This window comes from Manis javanica, chromosome 4 (assembly GCF_040802235.1).
Source record: "Manis javanica isolate MJ-LG chromosome 4, MJ_LKY, whole genome shotgun sequence".
NCBI lineage: Eukaryota > Metazoa > Chordata > Mammalia > Pholidota > Manidae > Manis > Manis javanica.
The window spans coordinates 82,455,884-82,475,441 of record NC_133159.1 but is presented as its reverse complement, the minus strand read 5'-3'; the positions used below and the strand labels follow the sequence as shown (position 1 = coordinate 82,475,441).

At 32.9% G+C, this 19,558-nt stretch overlaps 1 protein-coding gene across 4 annotated transcripts in view; it reads right to left on the bottom strand.

Annotated features, from left to right (window-relative positions):
• Positions 1-19,558, bottom strand: part of PTBP2 (polypyrimidine tract binding protein 2) — an 88,723-nt gene that overhangs the window by 33,912 nt on the left and 35,253 nt on the right. For all 4 annotated transcript variants that reach the window (XM_017660094.3, XM_017660095.3, XM_017660096.3 and 1 more), the window contains exons 4-7: positions 10,213-10,385; positions 9,152-9,295; positions 3,834-3,998; positions 3,637-3,747 (exon numbers count right to left, since the gene is read on the bottom strand). In XM_017660094.3, coding sequence (XP_017515583.1) covers positions 3,637-3,747; positions 3,834-3,998; positions 9,152-9,295; positions 10,213-10,385 — 593 coding nt within the window. The remainder of the gene's footprint in view (positions 1-3,636; positions 3,748-3,833; positions 3,999-9,151; positions 9,296-10,212; positions 10,386-19,558) is intronic.

The following is a 19,558-nucleotide window of genomic DNA, read 5'->3' as shown; positions in this document are numbered from 1 at the left end:
ATCAAAAAACTACCTAAGAACCAAACTCTTGGACCAGATGGCTTCACCACTGAATTTCATCTAACATCTAGTGAAGATCTAATACCCACCCTTCTTAGTTTTCCAAAAAGGAGAAGAGGGAATACTCCCAAACTCATTCTGAGGCCAGCATCACTCTAAACAAAACCAGGCAAAGACACCACAAAAAAAAAACAAATTACAGACCAATATCCCTGATGAACATAGATGCAAAAATACTCAACAAAATATTAGCAAACCAAATTCAAAAATACATCAAAATGATCATTCATCATGATCAAGAAGAACTTATTCCAGGGATGCAAGGATGGTACAACATTCAAAAATCCATCATCATCTACCACATCAACAAAAAGAAGGATAAAAACCACATGATCATCTCCATAGATGCTGAAAAAGCATTTGCCAAATTCAACATCCATTCATGATAAAAACTCTCAACAAAATGGGTATAGACGGCAAGTACCTCAACATAATAAAGGCCATATATGACAAACCCAGAGTCCACATTATACTTACAGAGAGAAGCTGAAAGCTTTTCCCCTAAGATCAGAAACAAAACAAGGATGCCCACTCTCCCTACTTTTATTCAACACAGTTCTCGAGGTCCTAGCCACGGCAACCAGATTGGCAAGGAAGAAGTTAAACTCTCTCTGTTCGTGATATTGTACACAAAACTACTAGATCTAATATCTGAATTTAGCAAAGTTGCAGGATACAAAATTAATACACAGCAATCTGCTGCATTCCTATACACTAACGATGAACTAGCAGAAAGAGAAATCAGAAAAAAATACTTCATTCACAATTGCATCAAAAAGAATAAAATACCTAGGAATAAACCTAACCAAGGACGTGAAAGACCTATACTCTGAAAACTACAAGACATTCATGAGAGAAATTATAGAAGATACCAAGAAATGTAAACACATCCCATGGCTCATGGATAGGAAGAATTAATATTGTCAAAATGGCCATCCTGCCTAAAGCAATCTACAGATTCATGCAATTCCTATCAAAATACCAACAGCTTCTTCAATGAACTAGAGCAAATTGTTCTAAAATTCATATGGAACCACAAAAGACCCCAAATAGCCAAAGCAATACCGTGAAGGAAGAATAAAGCAGGGAGGATTATGCTCCCTGACTTCAAGTTCTACTACAAAGCCACAGTAATCAAGACAGTTCTTGTACTGGCACAAGAAAAGACCCATAGAACAATGGAACCGACTAGAGGGCCCAGATATAAACTCAACCATATATGGTCAATTAATATACAATAAAGGAGCCATGGACATACCATCAGGAAATGACAGCCCCTTCAACAACTGATGTTGGCAAAACTGGACAGCTACATTCAAGAGAATAAACTGGATTATTGTTTAATCCCATATACAAAAGTAAACTTGAAATGGATCAAAGACCTAAATGTAAGTCATGAAACCATAAAACTCTTAGAAGACAACATAGGCAAAAAATCTCCTGAATATAAACATGAACAACTTCTTCTGGAACACATCTCCCCAGGCAAAGGAAACAAAAGCAAAAATGAACACATGGGACTGCATCAAACTAAAAAGCTTCAGTACAGCAAAGGACACCATCAACAGAACAAAAAAGGCATCCTACAGTATGGGAGAATATATTTGTAAATGACGTATCTGACAAGGGGTTAACATCCAAAATATATAAAGAACTCATTTGCCTCAACACCCAAAAAGCAAATAACCCAGTTAAAAAATGGGCAGAGGATATGAATAGACAATTCTCCAAAGAAGAAATTCAGATGGCCAACAGACACATGAAAAGATGCTCCACATCACTAATCGTCAGGGAAATGCAAATTAAAACCACAATGAGGTATCACCTCACACCAGTAAGGACGGCCAGCATAGAAAAGACTAAGAACAACAAGTGCTGGCAAGGATGCGGAGAAAGGGGAACCCTCCTACACTGCTGGTGGGAATGTAAGCTAGTTCAACCATTGTGGAAAGCAATATGGAGGTTCCTCAAAAAACTAAAAATAGAAATAATTGACCCAGGAATCCCACTCTCAGGAATTTACCCAAAGAATATAATTTCTCAGATTCAAAAAGACATATGCATCCCTAAGTTTACTGCAGCACTATTTACAATAGCCAAGATACGGAATCAACCTAACTGTCCATTAGTAGATGAATGGATAAAGAAGATGTGGTACATATACACAATAGAATACTTAGCCATAAGAAACAAATTCTGACATTTGCAACAAGATGGATGGAGCTGGAGGATATTATATTCAGTGAAATAATCCAGGCAGAGAAAGACAAGTACCAATTGATTTCCCTCATTTGTGGAGCATAACAATGAAGCTAAACTGAAGGAACAAAACAGCAACAGACTCACAGACTGCAAGAAGGGACTAGTGGTTACCAAAGGAAAGGGGGGGGAGGGAAGGGTGGGTGGGGAGGGGAGGGAGATGGGGATTGAGGGGTATTATGTTTAGTACACATGTGAGGGGTTATAGGGAAAACAGTGTAGCACAAAGTAGGCAAATAGTCAATCTGTGGCATCTTACTACACTGATGGACAGTGACTGCAATGGGGTATGATTAGGGACTTGATAATATGCATAAATGTAGTAACCACATTGGTTTTTCATGTGAAACCTTTATAAGAGTGTATATCAATACCTTAATAAAAAGAAAAAAAAAGTAAAAAACATGGTCTGTGCTGTATACAAGCTATCTTGATCTTGGGGAAGCACTGAGGTAACATATACCATAAGCAGTTTCAAAGAAAAAGAGAGTAAAAGGATGAAAAAGAGTGAAAGTAAGTAAAAGTGGTTGATTTAGGAGCTTAATGACTATTTAATGGCTTAACAATGGAATAATGATCAATGAGATAATATGCCACAAAACGTTAGAAGGACAGAGCAAAGGGAGATTTAAATATGATACAGAAACTGAAGATTAAGGCATTAATTAAAAACAAAGATGTGGTATACAATTTTCAATGACAGCCATGACATGTGAAAATTTTACTTCTCTTAAAGTGTCTTATCCTCCATATAAAACAGCAAAAATTGTAAATGATATGAATAGAAAGTATAGCAGGAACCTATTCAGAAAACCAGTCTTTAAAAAAAAAAATGTCAAGAAGAATATTGAATATAGTTTTAAATAAACCAAGAACTTATCTTGGTATTTAAGTCACATGTGTATTCACATTTTTCTCCAAGCTATCTTGATAACTGAATAAATTACTTTCAACTCTCACTGGAAAACACTTAAGATCTTATACAGGTGTGCATATACAATATAATTCTGCTATATCCACAAAAGCACAAAACTTATGGACCAAAATCAAACAAAAATGAAAAATAATATAATCCTATATTAAAAGTAACTGCAGATATGACTACCCTTAAAAACAAACATTTCTTTTTTGTCATAAGTAATAAGCTTTTCTAATACTTCCTTAATAATAACAATTTGCACCATCTATAAGGCTACATGGTATTATTAAGTTATGTCAATATTAATAATATAAGATATATATACACATATTTGTATATATGTGGTGTGTATCCACCACTGAAAAATATCACCATCTCAAAAAGAGGTCTGGACTTACTAGTTTAGCTTGTTGAGCATTCACTGGATCACCATACTGGAGGAGAGCTTGAAACTGGTTATTTTTTGTAAAAGTGATTATCTTCAATACAGCACCAAATTTAGAAAATATCTGTTAAAACATTAAAATCCAAACATTATTTACCTACTGTATTATTATTTCTCCAATTTATAGGTAAATATGCAAATTAAACTTACTTGGTGAAGAACATCAAGTGTTACAGGGTAGTACATATTGTCAATAATTATTCTAAGTACTGGACTCTGAGCTGGAGTCACTGCACTCTCACTAACTGTGGTGCCACTTAGAGGAGTATTTGCTGTCTGGACAGCTGTTACAGCCTGAAGAACTGCTTGAGCACGCTGAAAATTCAAAGATAAGCACTTTAGAAACACACGCAGTATTTTCACTTATACTTGGCTACGTATTACTTTTATGGAACACATATAAACAAAATTTAACACTCACCCAATATATGCTTTTGAGCACCTGCCATGAGTCAGGTATTGTCTGTTTATAATGCAAATATTCTACTAGTACTTACTTCAAAACAATTATCTAGGGTTTGGGACTATCACTGAATGAGTAAAGATAGGCAATGTACTTTATTCTCCAAAGAATAAGATGCATTTTGGCAGATCCATATAATCAGAAAATATTCTGAACAGAAATAAAACTTTAATGTTATTCACTCCATAAGAAAGGTACATAATATACCTCAAAAAGGGGATTACCAGATTATCCAAAATAACTCCCATAAAACTTATTATTTGTTACAATCCCAAAAGAGGAATGATCAGGATACATATTCTTTTTTATACTAGTTTGACACCAAAATTTTTAGAATTTTTCGAAGTTCCAACCAATTTCAATGGGAACTGATACATACTATACGACAAAGTCACAAAATTTTAAGGAACATTTTAAGATAAAATATGAAGGATATTTTCTATATATGTTACGGTAGCTAATATACATCAATTATAAAATGCACTATTATTTTATGTATGACTAATAAGATATTATTAAACCAGGACAGATTATTTTAAGACATGTTCAGATTTCTGAGACTTTAACATGTGAAAATAATATATGTACAGAATTGAAGAAATACAGTATTTTTAGGAAATCTGTCAACTAAACAATATGTTAAAGGGTTAAAAAAAGACTACCTTTATTACTATCATGCCTTTCCTGTTACTACTGTGACAGATACATTCATACGGTAGAAATAAACTGTTTCCTTATAGGAATCAAAAACCTATATAAGGGCAAATGATTGTTAAATGTGTTAATAATGACAAATACCCTTATATTGCTTTATAGTTTGAAAAAGCTGTCTTGGAAGATGAATAGGAATATAAACTGAGCATAATGAACAAAAAGGAAGGAGAACACAAGAATCAGGACACTTTCAAGAACAAGCAAGAATGGTCAGTGCTTGCTTCGGCAGCACACGTGCTCTGGTGGTAATCACTCTGGAATATGTAAGTGCATCAATCAAATTGTCGTACACCTTAAACTTATACAATGTTATATGTCAATTGTATGTCAATAAAGCTAGGGACAAAAAAAGAATGGTCATTTCATTGAAATACTATGAAACCAGGGGATCACACAGCTTGGAACTCAAAGAGACCACATACCCACACTTTCATCTGGTCAAACCCAATTATTTAAATGTTAATTAAATAATAATATGACCTATAAATTTTTCTGTTGGCTAAAGTGACTAATACAAACCTAACATTATGAAATATTTGATAAATATTTAAGAGATATTTATACTCTATGGAGAATATAGTTATAAAGAAACTAATGAGGGATAAAAAGATTTCTAAAGCATGTTTATTACTTTACATGTTTGCATGTATTTAACCCATTACTTATTTTAAAAAGTATTTTAAGTAGTGTACTGCAGTATTACTTTCTTCATTAGTGAACATATCCTTACATTTATAATTTATTATTACAAGTATGAAAATACAAGTTAGGATAACACTAACATCTGTTATTTAAATAATGGAATGTCTTTTTAAAATAGAAATCACAGCATCATGGTACACTACCCAAACAATATAAAAGGTTAAGTTTCTTCTACAACTCTGACATTCTGTCTGCTTCCCCTTACCCACTCCTTACCATCATTAGCTTAAGGATCCTTTACCATCCAGAAATCCAAGCATATATGTATATATCTACTCTATACATTTTTCTCCCAATATTATTCTTATTCAACTTCCTTTTTTTAGCTTAACAATTATGTTCTCCATTATTATAAACAAGTAACACATTTTTTTGATTTGCAAAGTTAGCCTACAACATAATTTTAATTTAACTTATTTACAGAAAAGGACACAAATTTAAAGTGTACACAGCACAACAGAACATCACAAATTGGACTTATCTTTTGAATGACTATCTTATTAGTTAAAAGAACATTAGCAACCTTCAAGAAGACACATTCATGCTTTCTCCCAGTTCTAAAAATGAAATCATTTATGTATTCTACTTTGGTCTGGCTTCTTTCAATAAACATTATTTTTATGCTGTACATTCAGATTTTGCAGGTACCAGTAGCTTGTTCCTTCTTTTTGTATTCCAACAAATGAATACACCACACAACATTCTATTGCTGCTCAACATTTACATCATTTCTAGCTTTGGGTTATTACATATTAGGGTGCCATGAACTTCCCCATATGTATCTTTTAATGCAAACATTATGTTTTCTCAGAATGTATGAGAATACTAAGTCCAATAATATCCATATGCTCAGTTTTATTAGATAAGTCAAAATTTTTAATAATGATTTTACCAACTTACACTCTCATTAACATTCATATATAATACATGAGTTCAAACTTTTCTATACTGTTACCAACACTTGGCATTACCCATCTTAATTTTAGCCAATCTGATAAAATACTTGGTAGCACATCACTGTGAATTTAATTTATACAGAAGGTTCTTAATCCAAAACTAATTTACTCTGTGGATCAGACAATGCTTTCTGGAGAAAACTAGCTAAGGGAAGACCTGAAGGTATCTAGCAACTGGCCATATGACATACCAGTTCGAAAAGTGGTACAAAGGCAAGCTAGCCACAATAATTGCAGGCATAAGTGACAGCAGCCTCAAAAAACTGAAAATAAGAGAACCACTGAAAACAAGCCAGGTTAGAGGATTTACAATTACTTTTGGGATAGAAGCATAAGCAAGTATGGTGGGAGTAGTCATAAGCAGAAACAGTAGCCATCTAGAAAGGTCTTTATCCTGAGCATGAAAAATGTCTGCTGCAGGGGGTAACTTAGTCAGATAAGTACATTTGAGAAAATATATACCTGTCTAGACTTGAGAAAGAATTCAAGAGGGAAAAGAAAGAAAGTACATCTGTAAGACAGCCATTATAGTAACATAGCCGATAGGTAATTATGTCTGACCTAGTCAAGTAGCAAGAAAGATGAAGAAAACTAGGCAGATATCAAGGAGAGTGACTTGGTGGTTTGATGAAAGGTTGTGGAAGAATTTATTGTTGACACAAGTATTTATTTGCCTCTCTTCTATTACGAAACCCTATTAAAATATCTATAAATGAATATAAAATGGAATAAATGCAAACATTTAAGAGAGAGAAGGTCATCACTGGCTGAGAATAATTTTATCAAATTCCTGGATTGCAAAAAACAGGAATGTAACCAAAGGAACAGAAGACACCATGAACACATAGTGAACAGTTTTGTGCTTTTAGCAGCCACAGGAATCAGATAAACAGGCAATCACAGAAGGGATAAGATGCAAATAAAAGGGTTAATGGAAAATCTGACTAATGAAATAACCTAAACTCCTCTTCCTCCAGTCCCCTCACTATCTGTCCCCCTTACCATTGGGAAAAAAAAAAAAAAAGGGAAAAGAAAATTAAGAACACTACTAAAGGAACAAGAAATTCTAAAGGGAGTTTCATTGGCCCAGAATAAAGACCTCTTTGGCATTTGGGGGTATCCCAGCTTATATCCAACTCCTTGTTAATTTACTCTAGAGGAAAGCATCCAAGTCCAATAAAACATAATTGTCTATTCTGAAGTATGAACAGACAGCAGCAAGGAGAGACAAAAAGCTAACACTGAAGAAAATAAGAGAAAATTTAGAATATAGTGTTTTTAAAATACAATTACTGTCCTTAAAGAACTGTGAAGTTATAACACATGACCAGTCATTAATGTAAGGATGATGAAAGAAAACTAAAGTGCTTTCAAAAATTAAAAAAGTACGCCTGCCAATTTTTCAAAAAATGAAACCTTGCACTGACTGCTCTGTGTCTAGAATAACCAAGATTGGAGTAAGTGCCTTATTCCCTAACCAATTTGAAGTTTACTTCAAATATGTTGCTTCTTGATGGGGCTTTCACTGGTTACTGGTTATACTACTTAAATTTATGAATCCCCCTTTCCTACATACACACATCTACTGATGACTTATCTTTATTCTTTACATATACCTTTCATTTTTAATCTTTCAAAATGAGAATATATTCACAAATTACCAAAAATACTAAAATATAAAACTGAATATTTATTAAATGCCATTTTAATTTTTAAATAAAGAGAATATAGAACACGTATTTTGGTAAATTTCCTCATGAATTTCTTAGAAGTACAACTTATTCAAAAGGAATGAAAATTACACCAAAAATAAAAATTAAAAAAAAAAACAGCTCAAATCAATTTTATCCTTATCTTTCAGATAGGTAAATGCCTTCATAAACTATCAAAATGATCTTGAAAAGTCACTTTTCACAAAGGTTAAAATCTGTGAGGAATTATCTCCCATTAAATTTTCAGTAAGATAGAGTCAGATACAATTTAGATCTTGCTATAACACACAATCAGCTAAAAAACCATATGAAAAGAACTATAATATTTAGATCATTACTGCAGTACTATGTACTTAGGTCTAAAACCATCCTTACTATTTTCTTTAATGTATTAACTTCAAATAATTAATATCTTCTATACCACATTTTGAAAAAGTCAATACATTTATACATTCTCAATTCTTACATTCCCCCAACCCCTAAAGAAACCATTAATTCTCAACAGGAATTTTTCTGTAAGAAATTAAGACCTACAAAACGACAACCAAAGGCATTAAACTTTATATCCTAAAGTCTAAGCAGCAGTTTTATTTATAGTTTGTTCTAATAATGAGTCCTACCCTCATAAAATTTTCTATACAAAAATTTTAACTTGCAATAAGAAAACAAACATTTTGACCAGGACCTTAAAACCACTGAGAAAAATACTATTTAATTCATCCAGTAATAATTTAAAATATGAATCAAATGCACATACTTTTGTAAATTAACATTTAGAAACATACTATAAAAGTCTTAAAAGTAACAAGAAAATGCCCATGGAAACGTCTTCTGCATGGTTAAAAATTTTACTTATGTTTATGTTTATGAGATTCTTACTATGTCCTAAATCATTTTATTTATATAACTACACATACTCACTTGGTTTAATGTATTATCTGTTTTTAGTTCTTTGTGATTGGAGTACTGGATATAAATCGGTTGGTTACGAAGATGAGGTGTCACAGCAGAATAATAATTAACCATAGTAATAGCTGCTTCTTCTGTTGCTAGCTCCAAAAATGCCTGAAAATTTAAATAGCAAAAATTTTAATACTATGAATTAAATTCAAATAAATTTCATATTTGTGTTGTCTATTAAGCTAATTAGAAAAATCAGTTACCTAGAATATAACCTTTTAAGATACAGTAATAAGTAGAATTAGAAATACTTTATTGGAGTTTAAGTATACAATTAAAGCTAACTTGAGAAAAAAGCTCTTTTAGTACATGGTGCTTATGCCTTCCACTTCTGATTTTCCATACACCACAATTACAGCTTCCCCAACAAAAGCTAGAAAAAATAAAATTTAAACATTTTTTAGCATCAGAACTTTATCACTCCTAACCTAGAGAATTCAAGATCTCATTTTTAAAGCACTAAAATTTGAAAGAGACAAAAATATAGAAAATTAAATGTCAAATTATTAGTGACATTTAATTGTATTTAAGAGAATGTTAAATTTCATAAATTCTTCTAAATGGTATCATCAGAAATTTTAAAACAAAATTTTATATTTAATATGCCTGGGCCCTAGAATATCTAGGATTAATGACTTTTCTTCTAATGCTATCAGATAACCATTTCCATGGGATAATATTAAAAGGTAAGAAGCTATTAGTACCCCTTACTAATTTCTGATAATACAAAGAGCATAGCCACAATAAAAGAAATATTTCATTTATATTTTCTATAATCTCATTATAACAATTGTTCAATAAAGGTCCTAAAAAGGGCAAAATTTGAAAACTATGGCAAATCATTCATTTTTGGCTTCCTAGTATTTCCCATACACAGCTACCAGGAAAAGTCATGTAGACTTCTGTTATGTTGTTTTAGAAAAGCAACCTGTTATATTCTACCCTTTGATTAGGCAATAGCTAATTCACATTTGCTGGCTAGTAGGGGGCTTAACATTTGTTAAGTCCTGAAAGTAGTATACCTGATTTTTTCCTTTCAGCATAAGGATGTTGGTCACCTTACCAAAAGGTAAACCTAAAGCAATAACTTCAGTTTCTGTCACTTCACCAGGTAATTTTCGAATATGAAGTACACGAGAAGGAGTGCCATCCATTTTATCTTCTCCTTTAAATTTTTTACTATCATTACCATTGGCTGAAAGACATTAAAAAGTCTTTATTAATTTTATTTGCATAAAAAACACAGTTTAAAAAACCTAAAAACATAGCTAAGTATACTTGAGTAATTCCTAAGAATTCAAAACCTGGGTTTTCAAAGGAATGGAGAAAAACAGATCCACCAATTATTAAATGAAGTTATCAGTTAATTAAAATTACTACTGAATATTTGTTTCTGAACAGTATTATGTGAAGAGTAACAAGTGATGAGCAAAACTAAAATGCAGTTTCATAAAAAACTGCACAATGGTTGAAGAACACAATTATCATGCAATTTAGTCATCTTGCTACAGACTAACAAACATACCAAAAAAAGTGAAAAGTCTGATTTAGCAAAATTTTACCTTAGAAATTATAAACTGTTCAACTTGGAAAATACCATACTCAAAAGTGAGATCAAAGAAGGCTATGCTGTAAAATTGATTATAGTCAATTCGCATTATGGCTTCCCAACGAGCCTCTCCTAATTTAATATTACCACCTAATCCACTTAAATATTTTGTTGCTATCAATATTTATATACTATAAATCATCCATAGATTTAACACTGTTACTCTGAGCTTTAAAGTAAACTGATATATTTCAATCACCAAGTTAGCTACATGCCTTTATCCCAAAGCTTCACTATAAAATAACTTTACTATGGATGCAATATAATAGGTGTTATTTTATGTAAAATTGTTTGAAGAACTTGCAGTCTATCTACTATCACAGTCTGGTGGTCCTAATCATCTAAGGATTCAAGGATATTTCTGAGACTAACTAAAATGAAGGATCTTCTCAACTAAAGGTACACGTTGAGAAATGTACACATATGCTGCATTTTGCATATAATTTTAGGTACTTTATGCAGCTTTCAAATCAACACTATCTGTAAGCAATATTATATATATAACATATATTCAACAATATCTATAAAACTCTAAGATCATATTGATCTCTAAGTGTCTTCAAAATTCATTCACACACTTAATCTTTAAACAGCTACTGAGTATCATGAATGTGTCCAGCACTGTTTTAGGCTCTGGGGGTACAGCAGTTAACAAGGTCAGAAAGATCCCTGACGCTCTGCTCTCTGACAGTCTAGTGGGAGAGGCGGACTTAACTTCTACATGAACAAGATAATATAGTGACTAAGTGCTATGAGGAAAGTAAAGCAAAGTAATGTAATTAAAAGTAACTTAGTAGAACAGGAAGAGGGTGATATGGTAGTGACTTCATTGGACAATTAGTGATGTTATCTGTTGAGGTAACATGTGACTCACTTCATCATTTGTCAAATTGCACTTTTTTCTAAGAGTTTAATTCATGTTTATGTACATGAATGGCCAGCCAACGTATCTACAAGTCCTGTTAGGCTGGCTTTGTAAAAGAGTAGTAAGCTATGGCTTCTAATGAAAATATTGCTGGCTAGCTCTTCATCATTCCAGAAATACCAAAACTACAGGAAGCTCTCCATACCTCCTTTCATAACAAAGGACAATTTGTGTACGCACAGGTACCTGAACTTACCAGAAAGAAAAAAGTGGGTGAGTTTTCTATTTTGTGAAATCTTATCTAACAAATTATCATTGGGTCTGTTAACTGAAAATAAGTTAAATGGAGTAAAAAAATACAAGTATACCTTAAAATATAATGGACATGTTAAGTGCATATTCTTCTTAGGTAAGACTAAAGCTTTTTTCTTGGCAAAGCAATCTGAGTATAGAATGCAAATAGTGTATGTTGTTTGTTGATGTGAATAACAGGGACAAATACTTTATAATTCAACCTAGAGCCCCTCAGTTATAGGTTACCATGTCAGAAAACTAAAAACCAGCAAATTTCAGTTTTTACTGACTTACTCTTTTCCCTTCTGGGATTAGGTACCATCTATCACTATATACAAAGGGGGAAAAAGGATTACCTTTCAAACGATTTTTAGATATGATCTCCAAAGGCAAAGGCCTGCTTAGACTTATTAAAACAATAGTTAACTGTTTTAGATCTGTGTTGGATTTCCAGACAGTGGATGATGAGTGGAAGTAAAGCAGCTAAATAATACAGGAAGGTGGGAGAATTCTGACAATCAAAGAAGATGATCTATTTTTTCTTAACACAAAACATCAGTATTTAAATAATGGTACTGGTGAGGATATGAAATTGAGAAATGAAGACTTCATAAATCACGCTGTTAAGCATGTTATCATATATAAAACACCCCAATACTAGAAAAGAAAAGGGCCACAAGAAAATGTGTGGCCCTCAGACTTATGAAATATCTAGACCACTTATTACTCTATCAGACTGGGTCTTACTGGGTTAGAGATCACCATTCTTCAGAAGTCAAAAAGTGTTGCTGGGCAGCTGTGTCTGGGGAACTCTCTCCCAGCACACCAGGTGAAACCTGAACCTGATGGGGAAGGGTTCTCAACTCTGAACTAGAAAGAATTCTTGAGTAGGTAGGAAGAGTGTGGGTAAGGAAGGAATTCATGAATTCAAGAGTAGTAAGGAATGGCAGCTGCCTTAAAGGCAGCAGAGAAGAACAAAAGAACAGAAGTTCCTTGAATTCCTGCTCAGCATAGGGCAGATCCCTTGCAAACTCCTAAAACCAGGGTCACCTGGCATCCAGTGTGTCTGGATCTGTACAGCATGGGAACTAAAAGCCCCTACCACCCCAGGATTTGGGGGAACTGCAAAGCACTGGATGGAGTGAGATTATGTTCTGAGAACTTCCCAAAGGCAAAAAAAGATTTTCAGACAGGTTACTAAAGAGTATGATTGTACAGTCACAGTCCTATCTGGGTCACCCAGGCAACGGGAACCTGGAAGCCCAAATTAGAGCTCTCATAAGTAGTCCCTCCACACTTAGCTGGAGTATAACAGAGACAGAGCAAAGACTTGTGCTTAGGTTTGGAAAACAGAATGAAACAGCGAAGTGACAAAGACACCACTATAAGAGTGTGGAGACAAAACACAGTAAGTTGAGCAGTGGGAAGGCTTTACATAAAAAGTACAAACTCAAAGAAATGGGAGTGTGGGCAACCTCAGGAGGCTCACTTAAGGTTTTGGCATTTTATAGGGCCTCTTGGGTATGGGTCAGCAGAAGTCATGATGCATACAGGTGATTCATGATTCCTTTTAAGTTTTGTCTTAAGAATAGGATTATTTAGGTGACTGTGTTGGTTCGGATCTCGGCATTCTTTATCCACATAGGTTCATTTACACATCAGAGGTCTATAGCCTGTCCTCTTAAAGTTATAAAGTTACTTAATTAAGGGGAGGGAAGAAGAGGAAGAACAGACTATAGATTAAGTTGAAGAATAAGCTGGGCCTTTTTTGCAGGCTAAGTCGATTTTACTATGGCATGACCCTTGTCCCACTTCCCTGCCCTACCTCTAAAGAAAAGTAACTTGGATCTGTTTCCATGATCCTTTCCCTTCCACTTTCCAGGTAAATCCAGAAACCTTTGATTTTGCTATGTAAAACCAGTAATAATTATAGTAATATTTAAGAACTTATACAACAATAGATGTAGCAATGTTTTATATATGCATGTAATTTCTATGTAAATTATAGAATATTTAGATAATCTTACATATATTATTCAGCCTTCTTAAAGCCTTTTGCTTACGGAAGATAATGTTGTACTCAGAAACTTAAAAAAACATGCAAAAACTGCAATTGAGTATTTCTATTCCAAACTCCAAAGTGGTTTTCTACCTCAATGCTACAGTGAACACCTTCACCTCTGAGCAGTCTATTACTTACCTCCTTGACTGACCTTTTTCCTGGCTTTTACCTCCAGTTTTCACATAAACAATCTTAGCAAGATCTTAGATGAGTCGTCAAATCCATCAGTCCATCAGTGGTCAAAGAACTGTGAGTGTTCTCATTCTTAACTAATCTATGTACTCACAGCACCCCAACAAACAATTTATTTCTAGTTTCCTTACTTCCATGACTGACTGACTTACTACCTGCTTTGAACCCCTACTTGCTCATTCATTCCCAATAATGGTTAGAGTTCAAGCTGTTTTGGCCCAAAGGTTCTTCCTCTCTTTACTTGCTCATGTAAATACCCCAGCACCTAGGTTTCAAAAACCACCTTCTCATTTAATTTGTAAATCTATTATTTTAGTCCCAGTCACTCACAAATATTCTAATTCTGTACTTTCAACTGTGTATCAACCTGAAAAGCATCATTTCAAAACTTCCCATTTCATCTATACAGTGAAAAATATTAACAGTATAAATACATTGTCATTCTCTTAAGTCTTTCAGGCTCAAGCATTTATAAAAGCATTAGTAATTTCCTTTATCAAATATGATACTAAGCGGCAAAGCAGTTTTAATTCTAAGCAATTTTAGTTAGCCTTAATGGCAAAAGCTAGTACTACAGAAAATAAATAAACAAAGAGAATCTGAGCAAAGAAAAAAGTGTGCTTGTACTCTGCACTCCTATATGGGAAAACAAATTCCAGAGAAGAGTTAACCCAGAAACACAGGTATATACAGACAGATGATCTTTTATTCTGCTAGCTGTTAGCGCCAATGGCCACCACATAAAATATCTTACTAGGTTTATGGTAAAAACTAGCTCTAACTGCATTTCCAAGTAACTGTATAGCCAGTTGCCAAAGTATCTTATGCATAAAGTAGAAAATTAGAGAAGGCTAAACTAGGGGAGGCTTTTATTACCTCTATCTGCAAAAGGAAACATCATACACACTCAAACTGTTAAATAATGTGCTAGAACACTCAAAGTATTATAACAAAAATAAATGACGTATTTTTTAAGTTTGCATGTAAAAAAATGAAAACCTCAAAAAAAGAAAACCTGAGTAACATATACCAAATATATGGAATGATTTCAGTTCATTCACATTAAGCGAAATGTCAGGTTTTTAGCAGTAATAAATTCTGCTATTACAGAATAACAATTAGCATCTGCAAAAATAGACATACTTAACTTTCAGGGATATTCCATGTTTAGAGCTTTAAAGAAATGATGCAAAAATTAGACTATCTTAAAATTGTCAAGCCTCATTCTCATTGCCAAATAGTTACAAATTACTTTCAAAAAAATCCAATTACAATACGAGTTGGAGCCAGTTGTTTTGAAACATTTCACTTTTATTTCGGAAGGAACTAATTAGAAAAATAGTCAATGCATTGACTTACTAGTTATTTAAGCTTCTAATAACATTAACTTTCCTCCTTTCTAAAATTATTTTTTTTCTTTGACACAAAAAATAGGTATATATACAGAAAGAAAGTCTGGACAGATAAGGAAAACACTGTTGAAATAAACTGGAAATACAATTATATAGTAAAGTAATTTAGAAGAAATATTTTGGATAAAGCTGGAATGTAAGAATTAAATCCTGTTCTGTATGTGATAACTATAAAAGTTTCCTTGTAATACTGTCTTTAAAAACATCCCTTTCTGAGACATCTGGAGAACAATAATCTATCTTTCCAGGCAAGTATAATCACTAGCTTTCAAAGGTCTTATATGGTATTTGCTCTCATAGGCAACAGTATTTAATGTTAAAACATACACAAACTCTCATCTTTCCATGTTAGAAAAAAAAAAAAAGAAAAATCCTAAAACTCAATGTTTTTTCTGTGAATAAAGATAAATTGGATGCATGTAGAGAAAAAAAGGCTCTTTTCCATCACTACAAAAAGACTTGATTCATTCTTTCTCAAGTACATTAAATATAATTTCTAAACACACTTTTAAAAAGTAAAAATAACAGATTATTCTTTCTTCCCACCAAACATAAATCTTCTTTCCACTATTTCCCCTTTGCTAATGGGACAATCATCCGTTAACCCAGTGATTCTAAGCCAAAACTCTTATTTTTTAATACTTTTCCCAGTCTACTTTCAAGTAACTCAGAAGTTCTTCTAATTTCTTCATACATAGTTTCTTCCATATTCTACTTTTAAGACCCTAAAATTCAGGACTTCGTTATCTCTAGATTTTAAGTTTTTAACTCTCCTGCCTAAATACAGTAACCTCTCCCACCACAAAATACAAAAGAACTCTTTTCTAATAAATCTGGTAAAGTCCAAGCTCCTTAAAAACAAATCAAATCCTATATCCAGACCCCTGCCTGAAAGGATTCAGCTTTATTTTACAACTTTGTTAACTGATATAGAATATGTCCCTCGCCCCAGAAAATTCCCTAGTACTTCCTACATCTACAACACCCACAGGCAACCATTGTTTTAGTTTCTACACTAAAAATTGATCATCTGCTCTTTATTGAAATGGAACCACACAGGGTGTACTCTTTTGTGTCTGGTTTCTTTTGCTTCAAATAATGTTTACTAATATTACTATGTTTCATGTATTAATAGTCATTTGTTACTAATGAGTACTAATCCACGGTATGTACCATAATTTACTGACCTATTTTCTCTTGATATTCAGGCTATCCAAATTTAAGACCACAATGAATAAAGTTTTTTTGTACAAGTCTTGTAGTAAACATGTTTTACTCTGGGTAAAAACCTAGAAGTAGAAGTACTGAGTCATAGTGTAGGTTTATATTTAACTTTGTAAGAACTAGCAAACTGTTATTCAAACTATTTTACACTCTCACCAGCAATGTACAGTTCCCAGTTGCTCTACATCCTTAGTATCTGACATTGCCCATCCACTTTGATTTTAGCCTAGATTCTAGTTGGTGCAAAGTGGTACCTCCTAGTGGTTATAACTTGTTTTCCTGATGATGACTAATGTATATCATCATGTGCTTATAAGCAATTCATATTCTTTTTCTTGTCCCTTAAAAAAAAGTAGACTGCTTGTATTTAGTGATGTGGAAGAATTTGCATACTCTGGATACAAGTTCTTTGTCAGACATGTATTGGTACCTGAATACTAATATTTCTGTGCCTTCCTTTTGTTTTAGAAATGTTTTAATGAGAAGTTTTTCATTTAGATGAAATGTCTTATTTGTAAATTAGTCCTTATGGTTAGTGGTTTGTGTCTGTTTTCTAATAAATCTTCATTTACCCTAAGGTTGAGAATATACTCTATGGTAATTTCTTTAAAGTTTATTTACTTTTTAGGCTTAGGTATATAAAATTCATCTTTTTCTGTAAAGTGTGAAGTATGTTTTTTTTGCTTTTTCCATATGTGTATCCAACTGTTTTCTAGCACCTTTTCTGGAAATGGAAAGACTTCTCTTTCCCCACTGATGACCAATGCACCAATGAGCAATAATCAACTGACCTTAAATGTAGTTTACTTCTGAACACTACTCTGGTACACTAATCATGCTAATATTAAACTGTTTTGATACTACATGCTTACAGGGACTCCTGAAATCAGAGTCAGTGTCTCAACTATTTTTTTTTTAACTTTTTATTTATAAAATGGTTTTAGTTATTCTAGGTCCTTTTATTTCCACATAAATGTCAAAAACAACTTGTCAATCTTAATATAAAGGCCTACTGAATTTGAATGGTTGATTTACAGATTCAATTTCATCTGAATTTTGGAAAAATTTATATCTTAACATTTTGAGCCTTCTTATTCATAAACATGGTTTATCTCTCCATTTATTCAGGTCCTTCTCTTTGTTATGTCTTATAATATTTATTGATTTAGATTAGATGTCTTCCACATTTTTTGTTAAATTTATCCCTCGATATTTTAGCTGATATTTTGTAGATACGTTTTTTAAAAATTTCATCTCCAATGATTTGCTAATAGTCTCAGGAAACAATTTTTGTATATGAAATTTATATCCTATAACCATTCTAAATTCACTTTTCAGTTCTACCAAATATTGTGTTGAATCCTCTGGGTTTTCCATTTTAAAAAGTCATACTGATTGTGGGAAACAGTATGGCAGTTCCTCAAAAAACTAAAAATAGGAATAACATTTGATCCCATAATTACACTCTTAGGAATTTACCCAAATAAAACAAAATCCCTGATTCAAAAACATATATGCGCCCCTATGTTTATTGCCATACTATTTGCAATAGCCGAGATACGGAAGCAACTAAGTGTCCATCAATAGATAAATAGTTAAAGATGTGGTATATACACACAATGGAGTATTATTCAGCCATAAAAAGAAAAGAAATCCTGCCATTTGCAACAACATGGATGGTGGCTAGAGAATATTATGCTCAGTGAAATAAGCCAGGCAGAAAAAAGACAAATACCGTATGATTTCACTTATTTGTGGAATAAAAAAAACAAAGCAAAACAGAAGGAACCAAACAGCAGTAGCCTCAAAGACACTGAAAAGTGACTACATTACTGGTTACCAAGGAGGAGGGCTTAGGGCACATGGTGCGGGAAGGGGAGGGGAATAAAGGAACAAAGTAATTCTCAATCACAATATAAGCTAGTCAATGGGATAGTATTACAGCATGGAGAATACAGTAAATGATTCTGTATCATCTTTCTACGTTGACAGTAACAATAGAGGGGGTAAGGATTTGATAATATGCCTAACAGTTGAAACACTGTGTTCTACATGTGAAACCAATGTAAGATTGTATATCAACAATACTTCAATAAAAAACAAAATCATACTGACTACGAATAAGATTTTACTTTTTTTCCAGTCTTTAAGTTTTTTAATTTTATTTGTCTTAAGGTAAGGAAAAAGCTGCAGTAATTGTGAAAAACAGACTTCCTTAAATCAATCCTGTTTTTAAAGAGAAAACATTCAATACTTCACCATTAAGAACAAAATTTGTTACAGGCTGTTATATGCTCCTTATCTACTATGTTCTGGAAGTTCCCTTCTAGTTTTCTTTAAGATTTTACCATGAATGGACTCCGTATTTGTCAAATGGTTTTTCCTGGTTCTACTGACAGGATTTTTTTTCTCCTTTATAGTATTATTGTGATAAATTACATTGAGTTCACTTTCAAATGTTTACCTTACAGTCCTGGGGTAAGCCTCAATTCATCATCATGAGTTACCTTTATATACTGTTGGATATGATTTGCTATCATTCATGTTAATGAAAAAATGAGAGTCTGAAATTCTGATTTCTTGTATTTTACCTCTGTTAGGTTTTGGTGTCAGTTACAATGGCTTCCTAAAATAAATTAGGGCATATCTCCTGCTTCTCTATTTTCTAAAAAAGCATAATGAAGATGGCTTTTATCTTGTAAAGTTTCAT